Genomic DNA, 26,878 nt, shown 5'->3' on the forward strand with positions numbered 1-26,878 from the left:
CACCCTCTCCACCATAGGATATACTGGACACTGGAAGCAGGCTCTCTGGCCCTCTTTCTCTTGGTCAGGGCTCCTCCCCTCTTCCCGCCTCTAGACCCAGAAGAGGCTGCAGTCTCCAAACGCACTTCCCACATCCCCCCCCCCCCATAAATGGCGGAGGATGCTCTCTGAGGCCAGAGACTCTCTGGGGGGAAATCGTCTAGTGACTGGGCCTCTTTGAGAGTATAGGTAACAAGTCAGCTCAGACCCTGAATCTTCTGTGTTGCTCTTTCTGGGAGGCGGGAAAGGACAAACGCTGAAACAGCAAGCAGACGTGCTGGGTGAGAAAGTGGCTGTGCCACCAGATGATGATGGATCCAGGCTACCTATAGTCGACCAAGATCCGCACCACAATCCAAAAGCACCAGCTCCAACCGGCCCTCCGCTAGGAAGGAAATCGCAGTTCCCGCAGCAGTCGGGTGCCGCCCCACCTTGTCCCACGTAGTACCTGGAGCCCCGCCCCTACACATACACACACAGAGAGACACATACACACACACACACACACACACCCGCACCCCCTGGTCCCGCCCCTCCTGCTGCCCCTCCCTCTGCGCCCTGCCCTGCCCCACTCTGCTACCCGGGCGCAGCCAGCGCAGGTCTGCAACTGGAACCGTGCACGCAGCAGTGGAGAGCAGCTCCGAGCCCGCACCTGGGAGTCGCGCCCGGACGCAACGCGCCCGCAGTGCCCGCTGCTCCCGGGCTGGCATGGGGAGACCCGGCTGAGCGCCGCACCCCACCGCCGCCGAGACCCGCCCGCTCTTCAACCGCGGCCCTCGCGCGCACGGGCGATGGCGAAAGCGATGTCCGGCGCCCCAGGGCTGGGGCTGAAGCTGTTTCTGCTGCTGCCGCTGCTGGGCGAAGGTGAGTGAGTCCTACTGGGAGGCTGGGACGGTAGCGACCGGGGCGAAGTTAGCGCTGTGCACCGAGCCGGGGAGGTGACGCTCGCATAAAAGCGCTTACAGTGGCTGGCATCGGCCGGCTGCGCCGCTGGTGGCCTCCGGGCCTGGGAACCGGGTGTCTGCGGCTAGCGGCTGCTCCCGGAGCGCTGGGGCCGCCGGCTGGGCGGGGTTCGGGTCGGTGCGGCTCGCCGGCCGGCCGGCGTGGTGCGTGCTCAGCCAAAGCCGCAGCTGCTAACCCTAGGCTGGTTGCGCCTCCAGCCGCGGCCGCGTGCCCGGGGGAAGCGGACAGATCTTGTCGCGGTTGGGAAGCAGCTGCGAGCGGACAGGGTAGGCTGCCCTGGGAAGCCCGCTTGCGACTTGCGCCAGCGCTTGAAGAAGACTGCTGCGGCCAGGTTTTCTTTTAGCATTTCACTCCCGCACTTTCTGTAGCTCTGCGCTTCTGCTGCAAGGGTGCTGAGGCTCTTTAGTAGCGGTTATTTTTTTCCCTTGTGTGTTTTTGCCGCCCTGGTCTTTAAAAACCTAAAAGCCTGTGACTTCTGGCGTGTCTTCCCCCTCGAGTATGACAAGGTCTTAGCTCTGCCTGGTGTTTAGCTGGAACACCTGAAAGTGTCACTTTTGGAGATGTAATAGGGTCCAGGACTGACATTTACCCAGCGCTTTGGGCCCGGCCACTCGGGAGTCGAGTGTGGTGATGTGCTCAGCATCATACGCACATAAGAGTCCTTTATTAGGTGTGGCTTTCAAAGGCTGGTCACTGCCCTCATTCCTATACCCTGACCAAATGAACCCTAAGGATGCAGGATGTTGACTCCCGTGGCTGCACCTGTTAGTGTCCTTCCAACCTACCCTAACTTGGTTCCCCCCTGGAAATACATGTATACCAAGTTTCTCTCTGATATCAGAACGGAGCCCAGGCCACCCTCGTCACCGTCCTTACAAAGGGCTTTCTCTTTCCAGCCTTTGGAAAAAGAAATGGCCTTGACCACCTTGTCTGTAGCCCCGTGTCTTGCAGTAACTGGATTCATAGCCAGCTTAGGGTTGCATGTGTGGGTCTCCCAGCACCTCAGAGATGGATGCCGAGAGGGGATGTGATAGATATTTTATCGTCTCTGGGAAAAAATAAATTGGAGAGTCTGCTCCTAGATCTCGGGGTACTGGGGCACAGTGTTGCGGGTAAGGGGTTGGGGGTGGATGTGGGCAGGAGGATGCCTAGCAAATATGGAAATACAGAAGTTAACACTGTGGAGCTTCCCTGCGTCTTTGGATATAAACTTCGTAGTTTCAGGTGTGTAGTCAGGAGTGAATTTAGGAAGACTTGTGCCAGGTAGCTTCCCCAAACCAACCTAGTCCTGATTTTAGCACGGTCGCCAGCGGTTGCAGCGCCCCAACTCAAGGGTCTGACCTGTTACATTTGGCGGAGTTTTCTATGTGAGGAGTTTTCTATGTGAGGCCCCTGCCCCATAGAATCAGGTGGCCACAGAGAGTATGTAGAATTCAGGGACTATGAGCCCCGTATTAAAACCACCCCTTTCTGGATTGCCAAGAAACCATGACGATGGCACAGAGAGGGAGGCAGCAGCCTCATATCCAGGAAGAAATAATTGGGCTTTTGAAGAAGCCCTGAAGCCCTGAAGCCTGGACTATGGAGCAGCGATTGTGACAGTCATTGATCTGCTCCTGACTGCCACTAGAGAGCTCGGGCGCGGTTCCTCAAAATATTATAGGGAGCAGCTTGGCCTCCTGCGCCCTCTAGTGGACACAGTGTTCTAGGTGCTGATCCTGTCCCCCAAGGTTTGGAGTGGGTCTGCAGAGGAAAGGGAACCTTGCTCAGCTCACACTTAACCCTCATTTCGGGTCATCATGAAGACATCCTCCGACCCTTTTTCATGAACTCAAGAGACAGGTGGGTACATATGTACTCCACAGCATGGCCTGGCTCCCTTCCATCGTCCTCCAGAGACCCCACATGTCCACAGTACTGTGCCACCACCCCCCACACCCCACCACCACCCCCACTCCCCGCCCATCTTCTCATTACTGCTAATCCCAGTGTCCTGGAACTAGGGATGGCAACCTCCTTCTCCAAGTTTTTGGAATTTTCTGGATTTTTTTCACTGCTCAGTACAGATACAACTTGACTGTGTGGACGAGGATACTAAATCAAAGCTTCTGGAGCTCCCATACATGTCCCAGGGCATCTTGGTTCCCTACCCCCACCCCACTTACTTGGCAAGACTCTTGTCCCTCATCTTCCTGGCTTGGTTAACATCTCTAGCTGTAAGAACCAAAGGATCTGGCACCATGTCATGGATAGTCCCCTTTCTGGACAGCCCTTTTGTAAGTGTGAGGGACGCCTATCTGTATTCACCAGCAACCCTGTGAGTAAGCATCTGGGGTCTGGGGCACACAGATTCAGTTCACTCTTTGTTTCTTTTTTCCTCTCTTCCCTTACTGAGCCCAGGGGATCCTGGAGACTTGTCCTGATTCTCCTGGATCCAGGCTCACCTGGACCCTTCCTTGTGTCTTGCTTCCAGCTGCTGAGCCCCAGTGCCCATTCCCTGGGCTGGGCCAGCCAGGGGGCTCCTGAGGGTGGGGCCTGAGCACTGACAGCAAGTGGGGAAGTTACTGAGCCCATTCACTAGATTGCCTTTATTTTGTAGAATTGTTTGAGGAATGGGCTAAGTAAATCACTGTTTCCTTGGTGGTGTGAGGAAAATGGGATGCCTTCTCCTAATGGGGTGCTAATGGCCTTTTAGCCAGGGGAGGGGAAAACTAATTAAAAATTATGGTATCTTTTGAAATGGAGTCTGGGATAGGAAGGGAAAAGGAAGCTGGAAGCTGCTACCTCCCTCGGGATCCCTTCCTCTGCAGCCTGGCAGAGGATTCTGTTGGTCCCATTTCTCCATAACACCAGCAGTAACTACCCCTGTTATCCCGTTGATAACCCTGTGAGGTTTGTCATCGTCTTTTCCCATTTTACAGGTGAACAAACTGAGGCTCTCCCAATCTGTAGACTCTGGAAACCATGACTAAGACTTACTACCCTATTCCTGGCCTCTTGTTTTTAGCAAGTCCTATCTCTGGGCCAGTAGAGCTTGGTTCTAGGAGTAAAGTTGCAGAGGGACCCTGGAGAAGGAAGTGTCCCTGACTGTCATACCATAGCAAGTCACTCATGTTTGACAGTAGGTGCTCTAGAGAAAGACTAGACCAGATCTAGGGGTGACATGTGACATATAGCACTACCCACAGACACAAGGCCCGATCTTCTGAGGAGAGTTCTCAGTGAGATGTTCGCTGCTCTTACTGGCTGGCTGACAGTAGGAGTCCCATGGGCTAGAAATGAACACTAGGCCTGGCTCATGTCAGAGCTGTCCTGGGAAGGGAGCCCGTGTACTCCAGGCATGGCAAGAAGGTGTGTTTGCTTGTAGCCAGAGGGCTGGTGGGGACAAGCCACTCAAGGATTGTCCTTTGTACACTGTCTGTTGAGGCACCTGGTGCCTTAACCGCGGTACTGTGCTGGGGAGTGCTGCAACTCTGCTGTCATCCAGGTGGAATCCACTTCCCTAGGGCACTGGAAAAGACTGACAGAGGAAAACACCCACTGCATGCCCAGGAAACAAGGGCAGAGTTGGCTGGGAGTCCAGCCTCCACTCGCTCAGTAGTTCTTTCCTTCTAGATGAGTGGCCATAATTGCCCTGTGGAGGGGTGTGTTGTTGGCGCACTGGTGGGGGTGCTTCTTGGGTACTGGCTGGGGCCTGTCTGGCTGCTGATCCCCTACCCTTATCTTCTTCCATTAATGCTCTATCTTCCTCCTTTTCCTCCTTCCCTGTTATTTTTCTGTGTGAGTGACTTGATGGCACTAATCAAAAAGAGCTTTGAGTGGTATTTTGCAAGGAGGAACTAACAGCAAAAAAACACACCTAGTAGTTTGGGAGAAGGAGTGAACAAAGACATGGTACCCAGGATGCTGGGCAGCCTGGCAGGGAGGGAGCACTAGGCATGGGCCACAGAGGAGGTGATGGCAGCGGGCCTCTGTGTGTGAGGACTGTCGTCTGGGCTCTGGTGTTTTTTTTTTTTGTTTTTTTTTTTCCCTAGGAAGCAGTGGAGTTGGTACAGCTGCCTCGGAGCTGCCTCGGTTCAGAGCAGCAGCCAGGGCTTGGTGTCCTGGGATTTAGGAGAGCCCAGGGCTGTGCGGCCTGCAGTGAGGTTCCAACTCCTCTCAGAGGAGTCCTGGCAGAGGCCCCAGGACCTTACAGAACTCTGTGGACTGTACCTTCTTCCTCCCCGTTTCTTTCCCCAGCTATTCTGTGCCCTATCTCCCACCTCCTTGTTTTCTGGCACCATGGAGATGCCCTGAGCGGGCGTCATAGCTGTGTAATTTATTGTAGGGGGCTTCAGGGACCATCCCCCTCAGCCTAGATAGGGGACCATCCCCCCTCAGCCTGAGATCAAGAACCATCCCCCTCAGCCTGAGATCAGGGACCATCCCCCTCAGCCTGAGATCAGAGACCATCCCCCACAGCCTGAGATCAGGGACCATCCCCCTCAGCCTGATATCAGGGACCATCCCCCTCAGCCTGAGATCAGGGACCATCCCCCTCAGCCTGAGATCAGGGACCATTCCCCTCAGCCTGAGATCAGGAACCATCCCCCTCAGCCTAATATCAGCGACCAATCCCCTCAGCCTGATATCAGGACCATCTCCCTCAGCTGAGGCTGGGATCTGTCGAGCCAGTGGGTCCCTGAACCATCTCCTATGAAACCATGACCTACTCAGGTGGGGTGAGGAGCGCAGCACAGTGCTGTTGTATTCTGGCAGCTCCTTCTCAGGCTGGTGCCCCTTGGAAGACTGGCTGGTGAGACCTTGAGCGCTGCTTCTGAGGCACCACCTGGGCTCTGAGGAGAGCAGGTGGCCAGCCTCAAGCAAACATTTGTGTTTGCTTTTGCCTCACAGGTAGCTCCACTCAGCAGAGCAGCCCAGGTGCTACTTCAGGTTAACTGCACCTGAACAGGTGTGCGCCTGCCTGGCGAGCTGGCTGTGTGGTCTCTAATCTGCAGCAAGCCGTACCAGTGACCCTGTGGCCTGGATCTTAGCAATTGGAGACCTTTCTTTAAAACTCGGGAGTGTCAGATGGCCCTCATTGTGGTCTCAGGTCTCCCTCCTCTGTGACCCGGGGTACTGGAGTATGAATTCTTCAGGAGACGAGGGAAGCTGGTCAGTGTTCATTGAAAGTGATTCCACTCCCTCACACGAATTTCACACTGGAATTCCAGGAAGGAAGGTGGGGGGCATGATTTTTAATAACTTGAAACTTAAGAAACCAGAAAATGCTGTGAGTGGCTGGACATGAGTAGGGATGAGAGTAGAGCTGTGGGGCACCCGGCGAGCGCCAGGGCATTCACTGACTTTCTTAGGAAAGTCAGTGACAGGAAACGATGGGGCCTGATTCTGGGTGACTCAGGGGCTTTGTCTTCTCCAGTCTTCTTTATGGTCCTCTACCCTTACCTGGGGCATCAGCCGCATGCACATGGAATTCAGGAATCCATTTCTGCCCACCTGCAATCCAAGCAGCAAATGGTTCTGGGAACCACCCTCCTCCCAGGCAAGATGGGCTTAAAGTGCTTAGGACCTGGGGGTGTTCTTTGCCCTCATGAGTCCTCTGCCTGGCTGTGACTCAGCACAGGTGGTCAGCTGGAGGTCGCCTTTGCAGAAGATTGATCCCGCAGGCCAACACCTGCAGAGCCCTAGAAAGGCTGGCCTGAGGTACATTTCAGATGTGTTCTTCCCTAGCCACCCCAGCCTGTACTGGGTAACAGACACCCAGTCTAGTCTCCGTGGCTTCACATAGGTGCCCTACCTGTGTGACAGATGGCATGTCCTCCACATCCAGGAGTGGCCTCTCCCGTGAGAAGCTGCACCCCAGAGTCTATGCACTGGACGGCATGCACAGAAGGATCCAGAGCTTGTTGGGGCCAAGCTTGGAAGGGCCTTGTGTCACTTTGTGTTGTGAAAGTCAGAATCACAGTACAGAGCCCCATCTCAGTGCAGGGTAGCCTGAGAGTTCATCGAGAAGTGGGGAGGGGGGGCAGGCTAAGGTTGACACTGTACATTCTGGGGGTGAGGGGTTTCTAGATTTTGGACCCTCTTGAGTTTGGTCTCTGTTGTTGTGAGAAACACCATGACTGAAAGCAAAGGACTCATTTCATCTTACAGCTTGTAGTTCTTAGTGAAGGAAAGTCAGGGCAGGACCTGAAGCCGAGGCTAGAGAAGAATGCCGCTCACTGCCTTGCTTTCTATGGCTCAGCTTTTTTTTATACAAACCAGACCGTCTTTCTAGAGATGGCATTGCCACAGGGGGATGGGCCTTTTTATGTCAATCAGGAAAATTCCCTCACCAACTTGCCTACAGGCCAATCTGATGGTGGCATTTTCTTAGTTGGATTATTCTCTTCCCAGATGACCCTAGCTTGTGCCAAGTTGATAATCAAACACATCAATTCTAACCAGCCCAGACCAGGTTCCACTCTGCCCATTGTCCTGGATGGTGCAGCAGGGGCCTGTGCTGGGCTCAACAGCTGTGGGTGAGAGAGGTGACAGTTTATTGAAATTGTCTTTAAAAAAAAAAAAAAACTTTTTTTTTTTCGAGACAGGGTTTCTCTGTGGCTTTGGAGGCTGTTCTGGAACTAGCTTTTGTAGACCAGGCTGACCTCGAACTCACAGAGATCCGCCTGCCTCTGCCTCCCGAGTGCTGGGATTAAAGGCATGGGCCAAGTGAAACAAACGTAGCATAAAGGTAACCATTTTTAAGAGAATAGGGCAACGGCACAACTTAGGCTATCCAGTGTCCAGGTGTCCCCTCTGTAGTTCCATCACACTCTCATTATCCCCAAAGAATGCCATATATGCATTAAATAGTGCTCCCATTTGCAGAAAGGTTGAGTCAGGGGAAGAATAGAAGAAAGGGTATGTGATAGGTAGGGTTTTAGTTGGGGGGGGTCGAAGGGGAAGACGGGAGAGAGAAGGGAACTGGGATTGTCATGTAAATCAATCTTGTTTCTAATTCAAATAAAAAAAATAGTGTTCCCATTCTTCATGCCTGCTTCTATCTCTAGATTTGCCTGTTGAGAGCATGCCATGTACATGGTATGATGTTTATGGTAGTTTGTGTTAGTATTTATCTTCATTGTAGCATGCATCAGTAAGCCATTCTTTAAGGGTGACTAATACTCCTTTTGTTTGGATGCGGCCACATTTATGTATCCATTATACATATCCTTCCTGACCTGGAGAGGTGTGTTTTCTATTGTGAACAATGTTTCTAAGAACGTCCTCTGAGCCCTCTGTTTAGACCTGTTTTCAGCTTTCCTAGGAGTGAAACCGTGGAAGGCTTTGGTGTTTGGTTTTGAGCAGCTGCTGAACTGCCCTTCCCCAGAGGCGGCGTCATTTTCAGCAACTGTGTGCAAAGGTTACACTGCACCCACGTCCTCTCGTCCACTCACAGTTCCTGCTGTTGTTTGCTGGTCCATGCTGCTGTTTGAACATTCTGACCTTCCCAGTGGGCTCAGAGTGGTATTTCATTGTGGTTTTGGTTTGAGTTTCCCTGAAGATTAGTGATCTGGCCCTAGACTAGATGAGCTTCTGTTTACACACTCATTGGCTGGTTATGCATATGATTGGAAAAGAGTCTCTTCAGATCCCTTGACCATTGTTTTTATTACATTTTTCTCTGACAGTTTCAGACAGTGCATTCTGTTTAGGAACCTACCACCCTCTGTGGTCTCCACCCACTCCCACCCACTCCTGTCATCCGAGTCCTCCACAGGTCCCTTTCCCATAATCCTGTCTGTCTGTCTGTGCTGCACTGATTCCATCCAGGACCGTGAGTCCATGGTTTTAACAACTATTCCTTGGAGTCTGTGGGCTTACCACAGCAACTTTCCCTCCCTAAGAAGCTATCAGTAGCCAATAATTCAACAGGGAGGGGGCTAAGGCTCCCTTGAGCCCACTCTGTGATTGGCTGTTGACATGTAGGCTTCTGCAGTCCGGTCACAGACATGTACAGCTGCAGTGAGATCATGTTTGCAATGGCAGCGTCACGCCCTGAGGATAACATCTTTGGGCTGTTCTCCTTCTCTTCCAGCTCTTAACATTCTTTCTGTTCCCTCTTCCCAGTGCAGCGCCCCCCTCCCCCCCCCAGCGCCCGAGCTTTAGAGCCCATGGTATAAATATCCTATTCAGGGCTGAACACCTTTGGCCATTTTTTAGTTGAGTGCCTTTGACCTGTCATCTCTGCCAGGCATGGCTGAGAAGCTACTCCATCCAGCAGCATCTCAGTTAAACGAGAAGTCTCTTGAGAAGGCCTTGATGTCCTTGGATGGACATTGAGTCTTCTCCACTGCCCACTGAGTGTCTGAGTTTCTCAGGACACCGGGACTCTTGCGCCACATTGAGCACAAATGTTCCAGAAACAATGGCATTACAGCTAGTGCAGGAGAAGCAGATGCCCTGGAGCCTCCCCGTGAAAGAGGAGGTTTCTGGATACCAGAGACCCACCCCACACCCAACCAGGGAACTGGCAGCCTGGGAAGCCAGGGCTGCCCTCTCACTCTGCCTCTATCTAGACTAAAAATAACTGGGCAGATTGGTCTTAAGTTGATTACGGTAATTGCTGCTGTGATGTCATGCTGCCGGCCAGAGCTGTGTAGCAGGGACAGCAGCCTGTGCGGAGGCCTCTCTTCTGCATTCCCAGGGTTCGCCACCCACAAACAAGGGCCAGGAACCAGTGATGGGCCTTCAGCGGTGGCCTGCCCTGCCATACCAGGGTCCCTCAGGATCCCAGTGCATTTGGCCCTGGGTCCTTGCAGAGCCAGAAACTGCTCCTGTGAGGTCCCGGTTTCTAATCCCCCACTCTCCTCCAGAGTAGAAGCTTGGGTCTTCTTTATGTACCACCTCCTCCCCAAGAAGTCCACTGCTTCTTCCCCAGACGCTGAAGTGGCCTCCTGCCGCTATTGTACCTCAGTCTTTGGTCAGGACACACTGAACTTTCCCTGACGTTCCAGCTTCCCCCCTCGCCCTGAGCAGATCCCTGCAGTATGAGCACATGGAGCCACACCGAGGGACTGTCGCATGTGGGTACATCTTCCTTAGGAGCTGCACAGGTTGTAGGTTGCAGGCAATGATACCCACACAGAAGCAGGAATGGCTCTATATTGACTGCAGCATCCATCTTCTGACATGTTCGGTGGTATCAGGACCTTTCAGCCATTCAAGGGCTGGACTCCACAATATTCAGTCAGTTCTCCTGTGTCCAGTGAGTCGGGCACATGAGAGCCTAACACTGGGTTCTGTAACTGTGGGTGCTTCCTCCATGCAGGAACATCTGATGGGATGGCACCCGGGCAAACTCCCACCTGCTCTCACATTCCTGAGCCCTCACTTTGTTGTGGGGCTCCTGCCCTGACTCCATCTCACTGAAATATCAAAGGGTCAGTTTATAAACACCGAAGAAACATCAAGGAGCATCGGCCTTTTTGAGGAGAACCTGGGAGGAAGACATGGATGAGTCTCCACAGTAGCGTTTTCAGCCTGCTCTTGCAGGCATGTAAGTGGATGGCCCCTGGTCTTGGATCTCTGTGACCTGGTTTCTCAAAAGCACTGTATGAACAGCTGTCACTGAACAAAGGGGCCTGGCCAGACTGGCTAAGTCCTAAATCACTGTGTGGCTTGGGGCCATCCTCGGTCTTGGTTTATTGCTCAGTGAGATGGGAATCCTAACGTCCATTACATGTTTTGATGTGCTTAAAACAGCACTATAGAAATCTCATTGCTGAATATTGAAGGTGACGCAAAGGGTGCTGGAATGGAGTTGAGGTATGTGGGGTGGCCACTCGGCACATGTGGGGATGTTGAGTCATGGTGCTCTCTGCTGGGTATGTGGGGAACAGCTGCACAGCCCAGAGTCATTGGGGTCAAAGCTGCTAGTGCCTTGGCCCAGTTGCTCCAGTGTAAGTTAAGGCCATGGAGTACTAGAGAGAGCCCTGGAGCTAAAGGGGCCTGGTCTCCCACACACGGCCAGCTATAGACCACTTGGGTGGCCAGGCCCTGCCCTAGCAAAGAAATTAATTGTAACCTAATTGGCAGTTTCCTTTGTATAGAAGCCGGAAGAAACTGCCAGCAAGACCCATGATTAAGTTGGTAGCAGCTGGGAAATCACATTTGGGTGGGAGCGTCCTTCATCTCAGTGAGGCCACTGCAGCTGGTCTGGGTGGCTATGGAAATGCAGGTGGTAGCTGCCGCGCACACTGGATAAAGCCTGGTGCCCATGCTCCTTGGAGAAGAAGGCTGGCTCTGTGTGGAGGACAGCTAGGGGGTCTGGCTATCCCAATGACCAATTAGTCCCTGACCTCAGCACCTCAGCGTTGTAGTAGATGCTCTCCCTACCTGCAGCAGAGAACTAGATGATGAAGTGAGGTTTTGGAGGGCTGAGCACTGGGGACGGTACTAACAGGATTGGGAGACATGATGTCCTCCAGCACCAGCTCAGGGGATGAGACGTGAGGACCATACCTGGGTGTGCAGGGAGAGCAGAGCCTCCTAAGCCAGGAGCAGCCCCACCCATGTACCAGGTCTCTTCTGTCCAGTTACTACTCTGGAAGCCTAGTGAGACAGGTGTCTACAGAGATACCGCACATGAGTCCTCTGTTCTATACTAGTCGGAGAGGAGGGTGTCCAGACTTGAAGGGATGATGTAGGCAGAGCTTTGGGAGTTGTACTGTGTGTGGACTCTGAAGATAGATCTGGAGGTGATGCTAATAGTTGGAGGGAAGATGGAAATGACTGTGCAGGTGGTTGTGGTGCTGATGGCAGATGATGGAGATAGAGGGGTGGGATGGAGATGATAGGAGTTGGCAGCAGGCAGCAGCCAATGTTCTTTGAATTCACATCCATCAACTAGATTTTGCTTCCAGCAACCCTATGAAGTGGCAGGGCTCTTGGGGAGCCGAGGGGAAAATAGTAAGACACAGACTGTATAGCCCTTGCCCAAGGCAGTGCCCCAACACTACCAGACATGGTGCAGTTCGTTACCCCAGATTTAGTCCATGGTCTTGGCTGGAATCCACAATCTGATACGACCCTGTTTCTGACAGGGCTTCTGAGGTCATGATCTCCTAGGCCTCAGAAACTAGACTTCCTGCTAGCATCTGCCACTTCCAGCTCTCTCCTTCCTGAACTCTTACATCTTCAGTCCTCTCTGCCCTCCAGGCCAGGCTACCCCTGTCCTGGCTGACACTGTCTCCCGTTCCATGCTTCCTAGGCGGGTCCCACCTCCCTGGCCTCCATCTGTGGCTTCAGTCAAGTGATTTGGAATGAGCAGCTTATGTCTGGAAAGTCATCTTCTTGTCGCTGTGTCTAAGTGGCTGACAAGAAGCAACTCCTAACTGTTGAGCCATGTCTCCAACCCCTCGGTTGAAGTTTGCAAATGGCATTTGGCCTAGTTAGGGTTCCTATTGCTGTGATGAGACACTGAGATCGAAAACAAGTTGGGGAAGAAAGGGTTTATTTGACTGACCCTTGCACATCGTAGTCCATCATCAAAGGAAGTCAGGACAGGAACTCAAACAGGGCAGGAAACCTGATGAAGCTAGGTTATGATGTAGAGACCATGGGAGGAGTGCAGCTTACTGGTTTGCTCCTCATGGCTTGCTCAGCCTGCTTTCATATAGATCCCAGGACTACCAGGCCAGGGGTGGCACCACCCACCCACCATGGGCTGGGCTATCCCCCATCAATCACTAATTAAGAAAATTCACTATAGGCTTGCCTACAGACTGTGATCTTATGGAGGCATTTTCTCAATTGAGAATCTATCTCTCCTCTCAGAAGACTCTAGCTTGTTCAAATTGACATAACAGTAACCAGAACAGTATCAGAATGTGTTTCATTTAAAATTAAGGCGAATGATGTGTGTGCTGTACGTTGTACATTGTGCATCCATCCATAGGCACTAGCGCTGTATCTACCTTTGGCTGTTGGGATTAACACTGCTATGAAATGAATGTGCAAATCTCTTTGAGATTTAAGTTCTTTGGGATGATACTCAGATGGAGTTGCTGGATCCTATGGGGAGTCTGTGTTACATAATTTGGCGTACCCTCATGTTTTCTGTAGCACCCGAAACATTTCAAATTCTGACCATCAGCATGCACAAGGCTTCTAAAGAGCTCTTACTATTTGAAAACGCCATCTGAAAGTTATTGGACATAAACAAAATCGGCAGTACAGCACAAACCATAGCCAGGGTCAACATCCACAGCTCTCTCTGATTAGTACTTCAGTGAATCTTTAATTGCCTTGTGTTAGTTTCCATAGCCGTGACCAAAACAACGCCCAGAAACAACCTAAAAGAGATAAACATGTTTTGGCCCAGGTTTTTGTGAAACCCAAACAGGAGCTGTATAGTAGTTAAGGAGCCATATTGTTATACATTGTTACTAAGTCGCCATACCTTAGAAGACCTTGTGTTGCTGGGCTTGGTGGCGCACAAATCCCAGCACTACGGAGGCAGAGGCAGGCGGATCTCTGTGAGTTTGAGGCCAGCCTGGTCTCCAGAGAGAGTGCCAGGATAGGCTCCAAAGCTCTACAGAGAAACCCTGTCTCGAAAAACTAAAAAAAAAAAAAAAAGACCTTGTGTTTGCTGAGCCTAATGTAGCCTGCAAACCATGTTTTTCTGCTAACACTGAACTTGTAGCCCCATGATCTATGCCCATCCCTTTGCCTTGCTAAACTCCTAAACCTGTGAGATATGATTGCCCTTTTGCCTTACAAAAATGTGTCTTCCAAAATACCTTGATGACTCCTCTCCTGCGTGATGTATTCTTGCCCTTACCTACCCCCCAGGCAGCCTTGAGCCCTGAGGCCCCCACTCTTCTGTCCAGGTGTTACTAATTAATTGTCTTGACAGCTGTTTTCTATCAACCCTGACCATTCCCCATACAAGGGACCTCAAAAGCTAGTTGAGGGGCTGCTCTCTGAAATCTCCACTTTGGGAGAGGCAGCCAGCTGGCCAGTTGTAAATACAATTTGCTTTAATCAGACAGTCATGGAATTAGTCCCCCACCTCAGGTCTAACAGTTTTAAGTCCATCTTGACTGGAAGGGTATGGTGGAGCTGGACGGTTCACATCTCAGTGAGTAGGAAGCAGAAACAGATTCCCGGCTCTCTTTTTCTCCTGTTATGCCATCCAAGCTCTCAGTCTTGGGAACAGTGCAGCCCAGTTTCAGGGTGGATCCCCCCCCCCCGCCCCCGTTGATCCTTTCTGGAGATGTCCCCACAGACACACCCAGAGTGTATGTGTACCTCATTAAACTCTGAAGTGCTTGTTAATCCAATCAAGTTGACAATCACGATGAGCCATCCCAGATTGAAAAGCTGCATGCATCTTAGCTGTGCAGTGTTAGGAACTAGATGATGCCTCTGCATCAGGACATATGATATTTACACTCCCCCCAAACTCCCCGTCTGCCACTCCCAGGCTGTCAACTCTATACCCACCTAACAGCCTAATGATCACTGGAAGCCTGCTGAGATTGCAACCACATGTGTTCATTCTGCCTGACTGTTTCACCTGGACAGGATGTCTGTGAGGCCCACCCAAGTGAACGTGTGTAGCAATGGTCCATCCATTTTCATTGCTGCCCTAGGATTCTATGGCATGGGTGTACCAGTTTGCTTTTCTGAATACCCACTGGAGGGCATCTGTGTTTCTAGCTCTTGGTTGCCATGAGTAATTCTGCCTTATATTATTAGGATACTTGATGGAGTTCTGCTGGATAAATGAAGTGAACTTGCTGGGTCATCTCTAAGAGCAAATGTTGATAAATATCAATTGCTTTCCTATACAGTGCTCTCTTTGTTTCTGGTGACTAATGCCTGCCCTGCTTGTCTGGCAGTGTCTCATATCTTTGAAATCTCTTCTGGCTCCAGGTGGTTTGTTGAGAAGCTTATTGAATTCCTGGATCATGTGTGATCCTGGGGCTTATCACACTAGGGTAGCTGAGAATTATCTCTCAATTGTTTTATACTTTGTTCTTTTCTTTCTTTGCTCTATTGTGTTGTAATTATCTGTCATGTTTAGCTGTGTTCATGTTCTTTAGACTAGAGGTAAGATGTTCTTGCTAAGGTTAGAATTTAAAATCAGTCATGTTTTTTGTCCATGAAGAAGCTGTTTCTCCCACTCCCGCTCACACTCTCATGTCTCCTGCAGCTCCACTGGGCCTCTACTTCTCAAGGGATGCTTACTGGGAGAGGCTGTATGTGGACCAGCCAGCTAACACACCTCTGCTCTACGTTCATGCCCTGCGGGATGCCCCTGAAGAAGTTCCCAGTTTCCGCCTGGGCCAACACCTCTATAGCGCCTACCGTACACGGCTGCATGAGAATGACTGGATTCGCATCCATGAGGACACTGGCCTTCTCTACCTCAACCAGAGCCTAGACCACAGTTCCTGGGAACAGCTCAGCATTCGCAGTAAGGGACCCGCATGGCTTTGGGAGCAGTAATTGCTCCTGGGCCTCCTGAGGCCATTGGGAGTTGGGAGAGCCATTCAAATGACTTGGCACACTCTGTGGAGCAGAAGCTATTTCAGTGGGGTGCTAAGGGTGTGCGGGTTGTAAGGGAGATTCCAAGACGCTAGAAAAACCCCAGGGGCTTAATTTAGCTGGTGACTTGGAATTTTCTGAAGAATACCAGATCCCAGGAAGCGTGGCTTCCCATCTGCAACAGGCTTGCAGAGGTGTTCAGGAAGGAGGCAGAGCTCATGGAGACCCAGACAGCAACAAAAAGCTGAGGCTGGAGCTGAAGACAGACAGGGCCACACAGGATCCTAGCCCTGGTGGGGAGAATGCAGGATCTGAGTGGCTGTGTGGCTTGAGGTGGTGATGGTGTGAACCAGGTAGCTCACACCTACCCCTGGCCTTTTCCTGAGACGTGGCCTCATTCATCTTTAAGCTCCTGTCTACAAGTAAGAGGCAGGTAGGAATACTGTACATACAGGGTGAGCTACATCCCCCAAGATGTGCAGAAGGACTGACCTGTTTGACAAATGGAGTATTGTAAGATTGGAGGGCACCTGAGATGGGCAGTTCGAGGCCAGCATACGCTCGCTATACAACTGCTTCTCAACCTATAGGTCACAACCCCCACAGGATTTTGTAGACATATTTACATTGTGATTCATAACAGTAGCAACATTCCATTAAGTAGCAACAAGATAATTTTATGGCTGGGGGTCACCACAGCACGAGGAACTATATTACCAGGGTCGCAGCATTAGGAAGGTTGAGAACCGCTGACTTAGACACTTCCTAAAGGGAGTGCTCGAAGGCCTGCCTCTGTCTTCTCCTGAGCCATGGTGGGAAACTGGAGAATGAGAGGCCCTTGGTGGAGGCCAGGGTGGAATTTGCTGTGAAGCTGCAGTTCCCTGAGGCCCCACGGCACTCATGTTTGACAACTCCCTTGTCCAGTCAGGAACGAAGCACAGCCATTTGGACAGTTTGTTCAAAGAATATTAACTGCAGTGGATGGTAATAATGCAGGATAGGTTAAAAGGAAGCAAACAGAATCCCGTAGCCACCAGCCAGGTGTAAGGTGGTCCAGGGAGATGCCTGCCTCAGCCAAGGCCTAGACCTCAACGACTGGGATGTGGTACCTCAGTGGTAGAACTGAACTGGAAATTCCTCCTCTAGGTGTGGATGAAGTATGTCTGTGGGATGTATTTGTGGAAGAGACACTTGAAGTTAATGGCCAGGGAATGTGGCTGGCCAGTCCATACTACAGGGGCCTGTGCTGTAAGGTCACCCACCTGAAGGGACCAGGGAAATTAGCCCCAGGGCCTGAGGAGGGGCCATTTGAAGAGACACCTGAGTGACAAGAGGCAGATGAGAGGGCTGGCTAGTGAGGCTTCAGGCCTCGGCACCCTGCAGCAAAGGTGGGGAGGTGACAGATGAGGCTTATGGACCATAGTGAAGCCTGGCATCCCTGCCCCTACTCTTCATCCCTTACCTGAAAAGAGGCTGTCTTCTTTTCTTCCTGCAGATGGTGGCTTCCCCTTGCTCACCATCTTCCTCCAGGTCTTCCTGGGGTCTGCAACCCAGCGAGAGGGCGAATGCCATTGGCCAGGCTGTGCCCGTGTGTACTTCTCCTTCATCAATGACACCTTCCCAGCGTGTAGCTCCCTCAAACCCCAGGACCTCTGCATCCCGGAGACAGGCCTGTCCTTCCGTATCAGGGAGAACAGGCCCCCTGGAACATTCTACCGATTTCAGCTGTTGCCTGTGCAGTACCTTTGCAAGAACATCAGTGTGACCTACAGGCTCTTGGAAGGTGAGTGCCAGCCTCAGGGGGCTATTCCTTTGTCCTGTTGGACAGCAGGCATAGTGGTATAAACCCTTCGGGTGAGCCACCTGTCATTTTTTTGCCAGTGTTTAATGTTCTAGCAATATCTCATGAGTGTCTGTCATGAGCCAAATACTGTTGAAGGAAGTCATGATACAACTGTAAACAAACATGCTGGCATCTTGCCTGCCTGAAGCTTCTAGTCCTCTAGAGGATAGAACCCATGATGTGTCGAGGAAACTGGGTGGTTTCTGGAAGAAGTGAGGAGGAAAGAAAAGCCGAGAAGACTGCAAGTGATGGAGACTACATTTAATTGTGTGATCAGGGCAGGGACCACTAAACAAGGTGGGCTGGTGCCAGATGCACAACTCAGACACAAGAGGATGCTAAAGTGGGATCTTTTGTGGCTGGAGTGCAGTTAGCAAAGGCCAGCAGGGACAGGCTAGTTCTGTCAGAGAACATTCAGGGTTTTGTTCTCTGGAGCATGGGAGCTGTGGAAGGAGGGTATGAGAGGTCTCCACTTGCATTTGAAAGACTTAGTTGGACTCCTACATTGGGTATGGTTCAAGGTCAGGGTAGTATATGGTGGAATAATGTAGACAACAGGTGCCAGAAGAGATCCCTGAGTGGGAGGATGGGCTGGCATGAGGCTGGAATTGGCATGAGAATCGGGGAGCATCCTAGCATGCTCTTATAGAGATCCAGATGGATTCTTCCTGAGCTAGATAATGGGGTATCAAGCCCAGTTCCAAGGGTTCTGCCAGTGTCAGCAAGCACAGCAGACCTGCGGGGGAGCTGGCCCTTTGGACGAAGTGGATCCACACCCTTCGACATCCTGTATGGTGTAGAAGAAATGAAGGCCCCAAGAGTCCAATCTCAGGTCACACACCTGGGAGACACACAGCAGGAATGCAAACCTCACATCCAGAAATGTCTGTTTCAATGTCTGTCATGCCCCAGATGTTCTCTATCTGTTTTCAAGTCATGGAACTGTGATATTGCCTCACATTGTCTAAGACGAGCAAATGCCACTTCTGCAATTTTAAAAACGGCTGGCATTATTCTTAAACCATCTAGTACGTGGAACTGGCTCTCTGCCTATCCTCTGGCCTCCTGGACCCTGCCCCCAGCCCACTAGAGAGGTCCGGAGGCCCTCCCTGGTCATCAGGAGAGACATGACCCTGTGTCAACATTTGTTTGTCTATCTGCATGGGTGAAGGCTCCAGCCACACAAGAGGTAGTAAACACACACCTGAAGCAGCCTACATTTGGAGTAGTGAGTGTGTCCCCACGGAGCTAGAAAGGGACAGGCAGCCACTAGGGTGCCAGAGTTCTCACTGTGGAGTCAGTCTGCATTCTGTCATCTGCCCTGGGTAGAACCATAAGGAAGGCAGTCCACACCCCATCCCCACTCTGTGGTCATGTGCGATTCCCTTCTGCTTTGTGACAGGGGAGAATCTGCCCTTCCATTGCGACCCAGACAGCCTGGAGGTGAGCACTCTCTGGGCTCTGGACCGGGAGCTTCAGGAGAAGTATGTGCTGGAGGCTGAGTGCATAGTGGGCACTGGTGCCGACCAAGAGAAGATGACTGTGTCCTTCCCGGTGACAGTGTACGATGAGGACGACTCAGCACCCACCTTCTCCGGAGGTGTCGACACTGCCAATGCTGTAGTGGAGTTTAAGCGAAAGGAGGTTTGTCCACAGTTGCGTTTGCTTGTCTGTCTGTCTTGTCCTATGCCTCCATTGGCAGTTTATATCTTGATCTATTTAGCTGTTCCACCAGCCATCCAGGCATGTGACTCTCTTCTTGTCCCTTTTGTCTTTGCTGTTTGGCTGACGCCCAGCCAGATAGCCTGAAGTAAACTGGATTCTGAAGGCTCAAACCTGGGGTGCTTAGTTTGTGTCTAATCAGGCCAGGGGCCCCAGGGAGAGCATCGGGGAGAATATTCTGGCTTGTCTGACCTGGTAAGGAGAGTACTCACTTCTGTTGGTAGCTGGACAACCTGTCACAAGAGCCTCAGAAGCAGACAGGAGTCAGGGTGATGCTGACCAGCCTAGGAGGCGTACTACTGCCACCTTCTGGGCATCAGGCCACTTGTCATCCTGCTCCTGGGCTTAATAGGGGGAAAGTTGCCTCTCTCCTAGCAAGTGATAGAGTAGGTACGGGGATGGGAGAGAATGTCTGATTGGACAAGCTTAGGGTGACCCCAGTGGCCCTGTGGCATTGCTCACAATTCTTACTGAGGCCATGAGGACAAACATTCAATTCTGACCATCCACCCCTGGGACTAGTTCTACTATTAATACTTGGTAAATTCTGGGCAGGGCTTGGTCATTGGTCTTCTGGCTATGCCTGCTCTGACTGGCACACTCTGCTACTTGCAGGGCACTGTCGTGGCTACTCTGCGTGTGTTTGATGCAGATGTGGTGCCAGCATCTGGGGAGCTGGTGAAACGGTACACAAGTACACTACTCTCAGGGGACTCCTGGGTCCAGCAGTACTTCCGGGTGGAGCACTCGCCCAACGAGACCTTGACCCAGGCCAACAACAACTCCGTGCGGGCAACCATGCACAGTTACAGTAAGGAGCCAATGGTGTGATGTCTTTCCAGAGCTTCAAGAGACTCTGTACACACCACACATATAAGCACACACCACGTGAAAACCACATACACTTGTACACACATACCAAACACACCAAAAACACAAGAGCACATCCCTCCAATGCCACACATAATCTGTTTGAAACACACGTGTTCTATGTATACAAACACTTTGCCAACTCCCTATACACAAAGCCATTTATACGTGCTACTTCTACACACACTCAGCCATTAAATAAACATGACACATTCCATACCAACATAATACACCACCCCCCAAAATACACACTCACTCAATATACATATCAAATTACAGGACATAACAATCCCTATATATAAACACATACCACACAATACTATATGTACCTTCTGTTTCTCTGAAGCACATGTATACACACACACATGCACATACACACACAATACACCCCTCCCCCCAGAGATCCAGCTCAGAAGAACGTACAGCTTTTAAATACCAGTACTATTGCAAGGCTGCCCACCAGGCCTGTCATCTGGGCACATAAGTGAAAGTAGCATGTGTGTGCAGGGTTGTGTGCTGAAGTGGGAGTGTAGTGTGTGGCATAGGGCATGATCTTGAAGCATAGTAACTTGTTTTTGTCTCATTGTGTCCCCACCTACAGAGCTGGTTCTCAACCGGAGTCTCCCCATCTCAGAGAGCCGTGTCCTGCAGTTGGTGGTCCTGGTCAATGACACAGACTTCCAGGGGCCTGGGACAGGTGTCCTCTTCCTCCATTTCAACGTGTCTGTGCTGCCTGTCACCCTGACTCTAACCAGTGCCTATTCCTTCCCAGTGAATAGGAGGGCCCACCGTTATGCCCAGGTGAGCCCATGGCCCACTGCGTGGCTGGAGATCAGGGGGTCCTAAGACTGCAGTCGGGGCTGTGGGTGGATGGCACCTCTTTCCTATCCCGCCAGTGCAGTTAGCACAGGTGGAGCCCGGGAAGGTTCCAGGTGGATCCTTGAGCCCTGTTTGTACTTTTCACCAGAGAGGGTGTCTAGCTCCTTCTCGGCTCTTGGAGCGAGCCCTTCCATTTTTCACCTTCTCTCTTCTTAGTGTCTTTAAAACATACTTTGTGTCAATACAAAAGCATCTCCTGGTAGCCCTACATAAGCCTGCTTGGAAAGATGTTCTAGGTGCTCTGATCAGTAGGAAAAGTGGTTTGAGGAATCACCGGCCTCTGGTGATGGATGCCATCAGTGCAAAAGCAAATTTTTATTGGGGAGAATTTGAGCACCTACAGACGGTGGTTGGCAGTGGTGCCCTGTGGGAAGAAGGCAAGGGGTCAACGTCTGCTTTTATAAGTTTATGTGCTAGAGAAATTACAATGTGATGTTTGGAAAAGTAATAATGGACATTGGAAAAGTAAAAGATCAGGGCCATGGTTCAGTGGTCTAGATCTTTCCTAGCAGGTGCAAGGTTCTGTCCTGAGTACCCCTAACGTAAATGGATCCCAAAGGTGGAAAATAAGCCATGGGTGTTCATTAAAGATGGGGAAGGAGGTGGCTTGTCCCTCTCCCACCCGTAGCCACCAGTGACAAGCATTAATGTCCTAGCTTGGTTTTTCTCAAGCACGCTCATGGTTTGTTTACAGTTTGGGTGTGTGTGGTCCCAGTGGTCTTCCCGGTTCTTACAGTCAGCTCCAGACCCCCATGTACTCCTGTCACCAGCACACAAGGGACCCACCCACCTGTAGATAAATCCCTTGGGCCATTCTTCAGGGTATTAACATCAGGTCAGGAGTGGAGATGGCAGAATACTCAAGGCCTAAGGAGGAGTTAGGGGCATCAGTTGGAGATGGATACACCTACATTTAACAGACTGTGAAGCCGTAGTTATTGTCCTTGAGACCTGCCATCTCCACAGTCTTTAAAACCAAATTGAGTCCAGGGACCCTGGACAGTTTTAAGGCTCCTCTGAGAAGGTGGAAATGAACCCTCTTTGTAGGGAAAACTGAACTGATGAGGACACTAGTTTGTTAGGGAGTCAGTGTGGCTTGGGGAGCACCTGTCACTGTTCTAGGCCTTAAGAAGCTGGCCTCTAGGCCTATTCTGCACCTGTAGACAGGGACCCTGCATCCAGGACCACGTCTACAGCTCCTAGCAACTATAGCTCCCTGGAGTGGCTGAGAGGTAAAGGTTCAGTGGCTGGCCCCAGAGCTAGGCATCCCCAGAAAGGGCTCTCTTTCCAGACCTCAAGTGGGACAAGTGACTGCACTGCAGTCACACAGCTAGGATACAGTGCTCTTAACAGTCCGGAGACATAGGCAGGGATTATGAGCCTCGCATCTGATTCCCAGTGGTGTGGCTATCCAGTGAGTTGATGTCCTTGAGCAGAAGGCTGGCCAGGCAGAAGGGCCTGGAGCTCCTGAGGCTGTTGAACACATCACACTGAGGAAGGCTGTCATCCAGGCTAAGTTGGGGACCATCCTGGGACACGGTCTACCCAAGAACCTCCCCCAGCAACTGGCTAAGGGGTACGGTGCCACCCTCTTCCCCCCAGATTGGGAAAGTCTGTGTGGAGAACTGCCAGGAGTTCAGTGGCATCTACATCCAGTACAAGCTACAGCCCTCCAGCACCAACTGCAGCGCTCTCGGCGTGGTCACCTCAGCTGAGGACACCTCAGGGACCCTATTTGTAAATGACACAGAGGCCCTGCAGCGACCTGAATGTACCGAGCTTCAGTACACGGTGGTAGCCACTGACCGGCAAACCCGCCAGCAGGCACAGGCTTCGCTGCTGGTCACAGTGGAGGAGACATGTGAGTGCCAGCCTCCATGGAGGGTGGAACATTGTGGATGATCACAGAGAACCAGTGTTTGTTGTTTCTCTGGAACTCCGTGTGTTCTTTGCTGAGCCTGGCCACCCTCACATCCTCCCTGCCCTCATTTACTCCCCAGATAGGAGGATAACAAGTACCTGCCTCTGACTCTGGCACCCCAGCCCCCTTCATATGACACTCTCTAGTTACCCCGGAACCCATGGAGCCTCACTACAGAGGCAGTGGAACTATTGTTACACTATGTCCACAGTGGGTGAGGTCTAGAGACTGGGCCCACACCAGCCCCTGTGACCTTGGCTTCTCTGTCACTCCCAGCCATTGCTGAAGAGGTGGACTGCCCCACGTCCTGTGCAGTCAACAAGAGACGACCTGAGTGTGAGGAATGTGGTGGCCTAGGGTCTCCAACAGGCAGATGCGAGTGGCGTCAGGGAGATGGCAAAGGTAGGCCCGGGAACTAGCAGGGGCAGGGGTGTCTGTACTGGCTGCCACCAGAAGCGAGGATGGCTGATTGATAAGGGTTCCTACAGGCTCTGCCAGTCCCTGCAGTGAACCTTCCCAGTCCTTGTCTTCTGAGTCTTGTCCCTCATATGGAACCAGTGCCAGCAGAGAAGACAGGGTGTCGGGTCACAAGGCTTTGCCGCCTTGAAACTAGAGGTTTCTCAGTTGGATTCACTCTGGCCTTGGAAGGGTCTAGACCAAAGCTGGGATGGAGAGATAAATATATGACAGAATGGTTCTTCCAGAAGGTCCCAGTCAGACGGTGTTACCTGCCTCACTGTGAGTGTGCCTAGTGCTATAAGGCTCCCACTGGCAGTATAGCTTTGGCAAATCTTTGCCTTTAAGTGGCCCCCTTTAAAGGAAGGCTATCTGCAGTCCTGGGACCACCCAGCACATCAGCCCTTGGTGAACCCCTTATTCCTCAGCTGGTATCTGAGGTGTATGTAATTCCCACTCTCCTTGTTCCTCTGTCTCCCTAAAGAGGCAGGGTTAGTCAGGGGGCTGTGACAGTCAGACCATGGTAGGATATGCCCATGTGGGCTGACAGCCTGATGCGTGTTCCATTACAGGGATCACCAGGAACTTCTCTACCTGCTCCCCCAGCACCAGGACCTGCCCCGATGGCCACTGTGATGCTGTGGAGAGCCGGGATATCAACATTTGTCCCCAGGACTGTCTCCGTAAGCCCACGCTAGGCCCATGGTGATACATTTTGTCCATGTACAGGGAAGGACAGGGAAGCTTGGAAATTCCAGCCCCCACCCCCACACAGTCTGAAGCCACGTTTGTCTGTTTGAGGCATCAAGCTGGACTGGGGCATAGCACCGTGGCTATGCACCAGCTTACGTAAGGTCATAGGCTCGTCCTCAGCACCAAAGAACAGAAGTTCAGCCAGGCAGGATGTGTCAAGCCAGCCCTCCCACCATCTTACTTAAATGATTGCTATGCTCCCCAAGACTGGGCTTCTGTAGCCTGACCTGTCTATCCTTGGCTGACTCATGAACTGCAGTCCCCATTCTGCTGGCTCAGGGCCCACCTGCCCTTTGGTCTGCTTCCTACATCTTTATTATTACTCAGGGATGGCTATGGATGATGCTTTCTGGGACCTCATCAATGACTCTGAACAGCCTGGGTTTCCCCTTCCACCCCCCAATACTAGCCACAGTAAAGCTGTCCCTTATAGCCAGCCTTTTATATATTTTTTATTTAGAAACAATCTTATTTTACATGTCAATCCTGCTGTTCCCTCTCCCTCCCATCCTCCCATGCCCCACACAGATCCCCCTCAACCCACCCCACCCACTCCCCATTCCATAAGGGGATTATCAAAGTCTGTCACATCATTTGGGGGAGGGCCTAGACCCTCCTCCATGTATCTGGGCTGAAATAGTATCCCTCCATAGGGAATGGGCTCCCAAAGTCCCCATTTGTGCCCTAGGGATAAAGATTTGTTATACAGTATTCTGCTTGCATGTATGCCCACACACCAGAAGAGGGCACCAGATCTCATGATAGATGGTTGTGAACCCACTATGTGGTTGCTGGCAATTGAACTCAGGACCTCTGGAAGAGCAGCCAGTGCTCTTAACCTGTGAGCCATCTTTCCAGCCCCTCCCCCTACTTCTGTAGTCAATGTAGGGGGACATTGTGTTAAACCCCTTACCCAGGTGAAAGAGCTTCTGAGCCTTCATCAGGCCTGAGTTACTGACACCAAGTTGAGGAGGCTGCAACAATCTGAGGACTCTGAATGTTGGGCCACACCGGGAAACTGAACAGACTGCATATGTCCTCAGGTGGCAGCATTGTTGGGGGGCACGAGCCAGGGGAGCGTCGGGGGATTAAAGCTGGCTATGGTACCTGCTACTGCTTCCCTGATGAGAAGAAGTGCTTCTGTGAGCCAGAGGACAACCAAGGTAAGGAATGTCCCCACACAGGGCACCCTGGGGCCTCCCCAAACCCTGAAGAGAGCTCTGAGCAACATGTGTGAGGTCCACCAAGGGAAGAGACTAGGGAGGCCATTAGACCCCAGGAGGCTCCCTCCTTCCCTCTGTGCCTCAGTTACCCTTTGAAACCATGAATAGGGGTCAGGGTCCCTATAAAGCATCTTATAGCCACAAGTTCTCAGTGAAGGATTGTAGGGCACAGTGTAAGCCATGCCTGCTAGAAGCTGTCTACAGGTGTGCCTGACCACACCCTGATGGACATGGGCAAGGTGATGTCAGAGTGACGTGAGATAGGGTTTAAAGGGACAGACAAGGCACATGGGAGCCCCTTCTCTCTGGCCTCAATGCCTTGCTGCCCCTGGCACGCTCTGGCTTGCATTTGGCTGGTGTTTATCTAATAAAAGATATCTTAACCTTATAGATTATACATCATCTCTTTATAAAGGGATGATCACATCATCTCTTTATAAAGGATGATCAGAAAATCAGTTCTTCAACTAACTTGGTCAGACTCCCTGTATAGGGTCTTGCTTGGCCTCTGGCACTATGAAGCTTTCTTGGTATTGGAGTCACTCTAGGACCCTCTGTCCAGAGCCATTGATCCTTTCTTCCCCACTTGCTACCATCCTATTATGACCTTCCAGATATTTGTGACAGGAACACAGTACAGATGGTGTGGCTGGCACACTGCCCCTGCTAGCTGATCTGGGCAGTGTACTCGGGCCCCGTGCTGCCGTGTTTGCCATGAGAGGGTGAACAGAGGTCTGGGATAGCCAGCACAGTAGACCTCTACCTAGTCAGTGGCTTCTCAGACCTTCACAATGCAGTCCTCACCAGGCTGCTGAGACCTCTCGCTGTGCCCTGTCACAGGCCCGCTGTGTGATGAGCTGTGCCGCACGGTGATTACAGCTGCCGTACTCTTCTCCTTCATCATCTCGGTCCTGCTGTCCACGGTCTGCATCCACCGTTACCACAAGCATGCGCACAAGCCGACCATTGCTTCAGAGGAAATGACCTTCTGTCGGCCAGCCCAGGGCTTCCCAATCAGCTATTCCTCCTCAGGCACCCGCCGGCCCTCACTGGATTCCATGGAGAACCAGGTCTCTGTGGACTCTTTCAAGATCCCGGTAAGGCCCCCAAGAGGTATGTGGACAGTGTCAGAGGACACTTGGCCACATGGGCTTTCTTTACTACTTGGGGCACCCACAAGTGGTTGATGTGGCATTGCCTATATCTCCAGCCACATGGGGACAGCAGCAGGGGAATCCCTGCCCTCATACAGTCACCTTCCAGTGGGAAGCTGAGCTGTGATGGCAGGCTGTCTAGAAAGGACGTAACAGGTACTGACTAGGATGGGCCTGGCTGGGATCTGAGATGTGGGCCATGAGGTCCCAGGGAGTGTGGGCTTGGCCCTACCTAGCAAAGGAGGTATGAGCAGAAACCCCAAGGATGGGAGCAGTCACACACACACACACACACACACACACACACACACACACCACCTGCCAAGTGTTTTAGCTCAGAGTAGGAACCGTGGAAGAGGCCTGTGTTCTATGGCATTTCAATAAGCTACTTTGTTGAGAAGTGGGGGATGGGGCCAGAGCATGATGGGCGTGCTGGTCCAGAGTTACAGGGTAGATACCCAGATGTGGACGGAGGAGGCACTGAGGGCACAGAGGAAAGCCCTGGCCACTCTTGAGA

The 26,878-nt window shown here is 51.7% G+C and overlaps 1 protein-coding gene across 1 annotated transcript in view; it reads left to right on the forward strand.

Moving 5' to 3' along the window:
• Positions 1 to 830: 830 nt before the first annotated feature.
• Positions 831 to 26,878, forward strand: part of Ret (ret proto-oncogene) — a 45,707-nt gene continuing 19,659 nt past the window's right edge. Inside the window, exons 1-12 of the mRNA XM_027429250.2 lie at positions 831 to 903; positions 1,005 to 1,145; positions 15,206 to 15,469; positions 17,036 to 17,323; positions 18,786 to 19,027; positions 19,721 to 19,916; positions 20,577 to 20,776; positions 22,457 to 22,715; positions 23,052 to 23,177; positions 23,804 to 23,914; positions 25,028 to 25,147; positions 26,048 to 26,304. Coding sequence (XP_027285051.2) covers positions 831 to 903; positions 1,005 to 1,145; positions 15,206 to 15,469; positions 17,036 to 17,323; positions 18,786 to 19,027; positions 19,721 to 19,916; positions 20,577 to 20,776; positions 22,457 to 22,715; positions 23,052 to 23,177; positions 23,804 to 23,914; positions 25,028 to 25,147; positions 26,048 to 26,304 — 2,277 coding nt within the window. The remainder of the gene's footprint in view (positions 904 to 1,004; positions 1,146 to 15,205; positions 15,470 to 17,035; positions 17,324 to 18,785; positions 19,028 to 19,720; positions 19,917 to 20,576; positions 20,777 to 22,456; positions 22,716 to 23,051; positions 23,178 to 23,803; positions 23,915 to 25,027; positions 25,148 to 26,047; positions 26,305 to 26,878) is intronic.

This window comes from Cricetulus griseus, chromosome 8, assembly GCF_003668045.3.
Source record: "Cricetulus griseus strain 17A/GY chromosome 8, alternate assembly CriGri-PICRH-1.0, whole genome shotgun sequence".
NCBI classification, from domain to species: domain Eukaryota; kingdom Metazoa; phylum Chordata; class Mammalia; order Rodentia; family Cricetidae; genus Cricetulus; species Cricetulus griseus.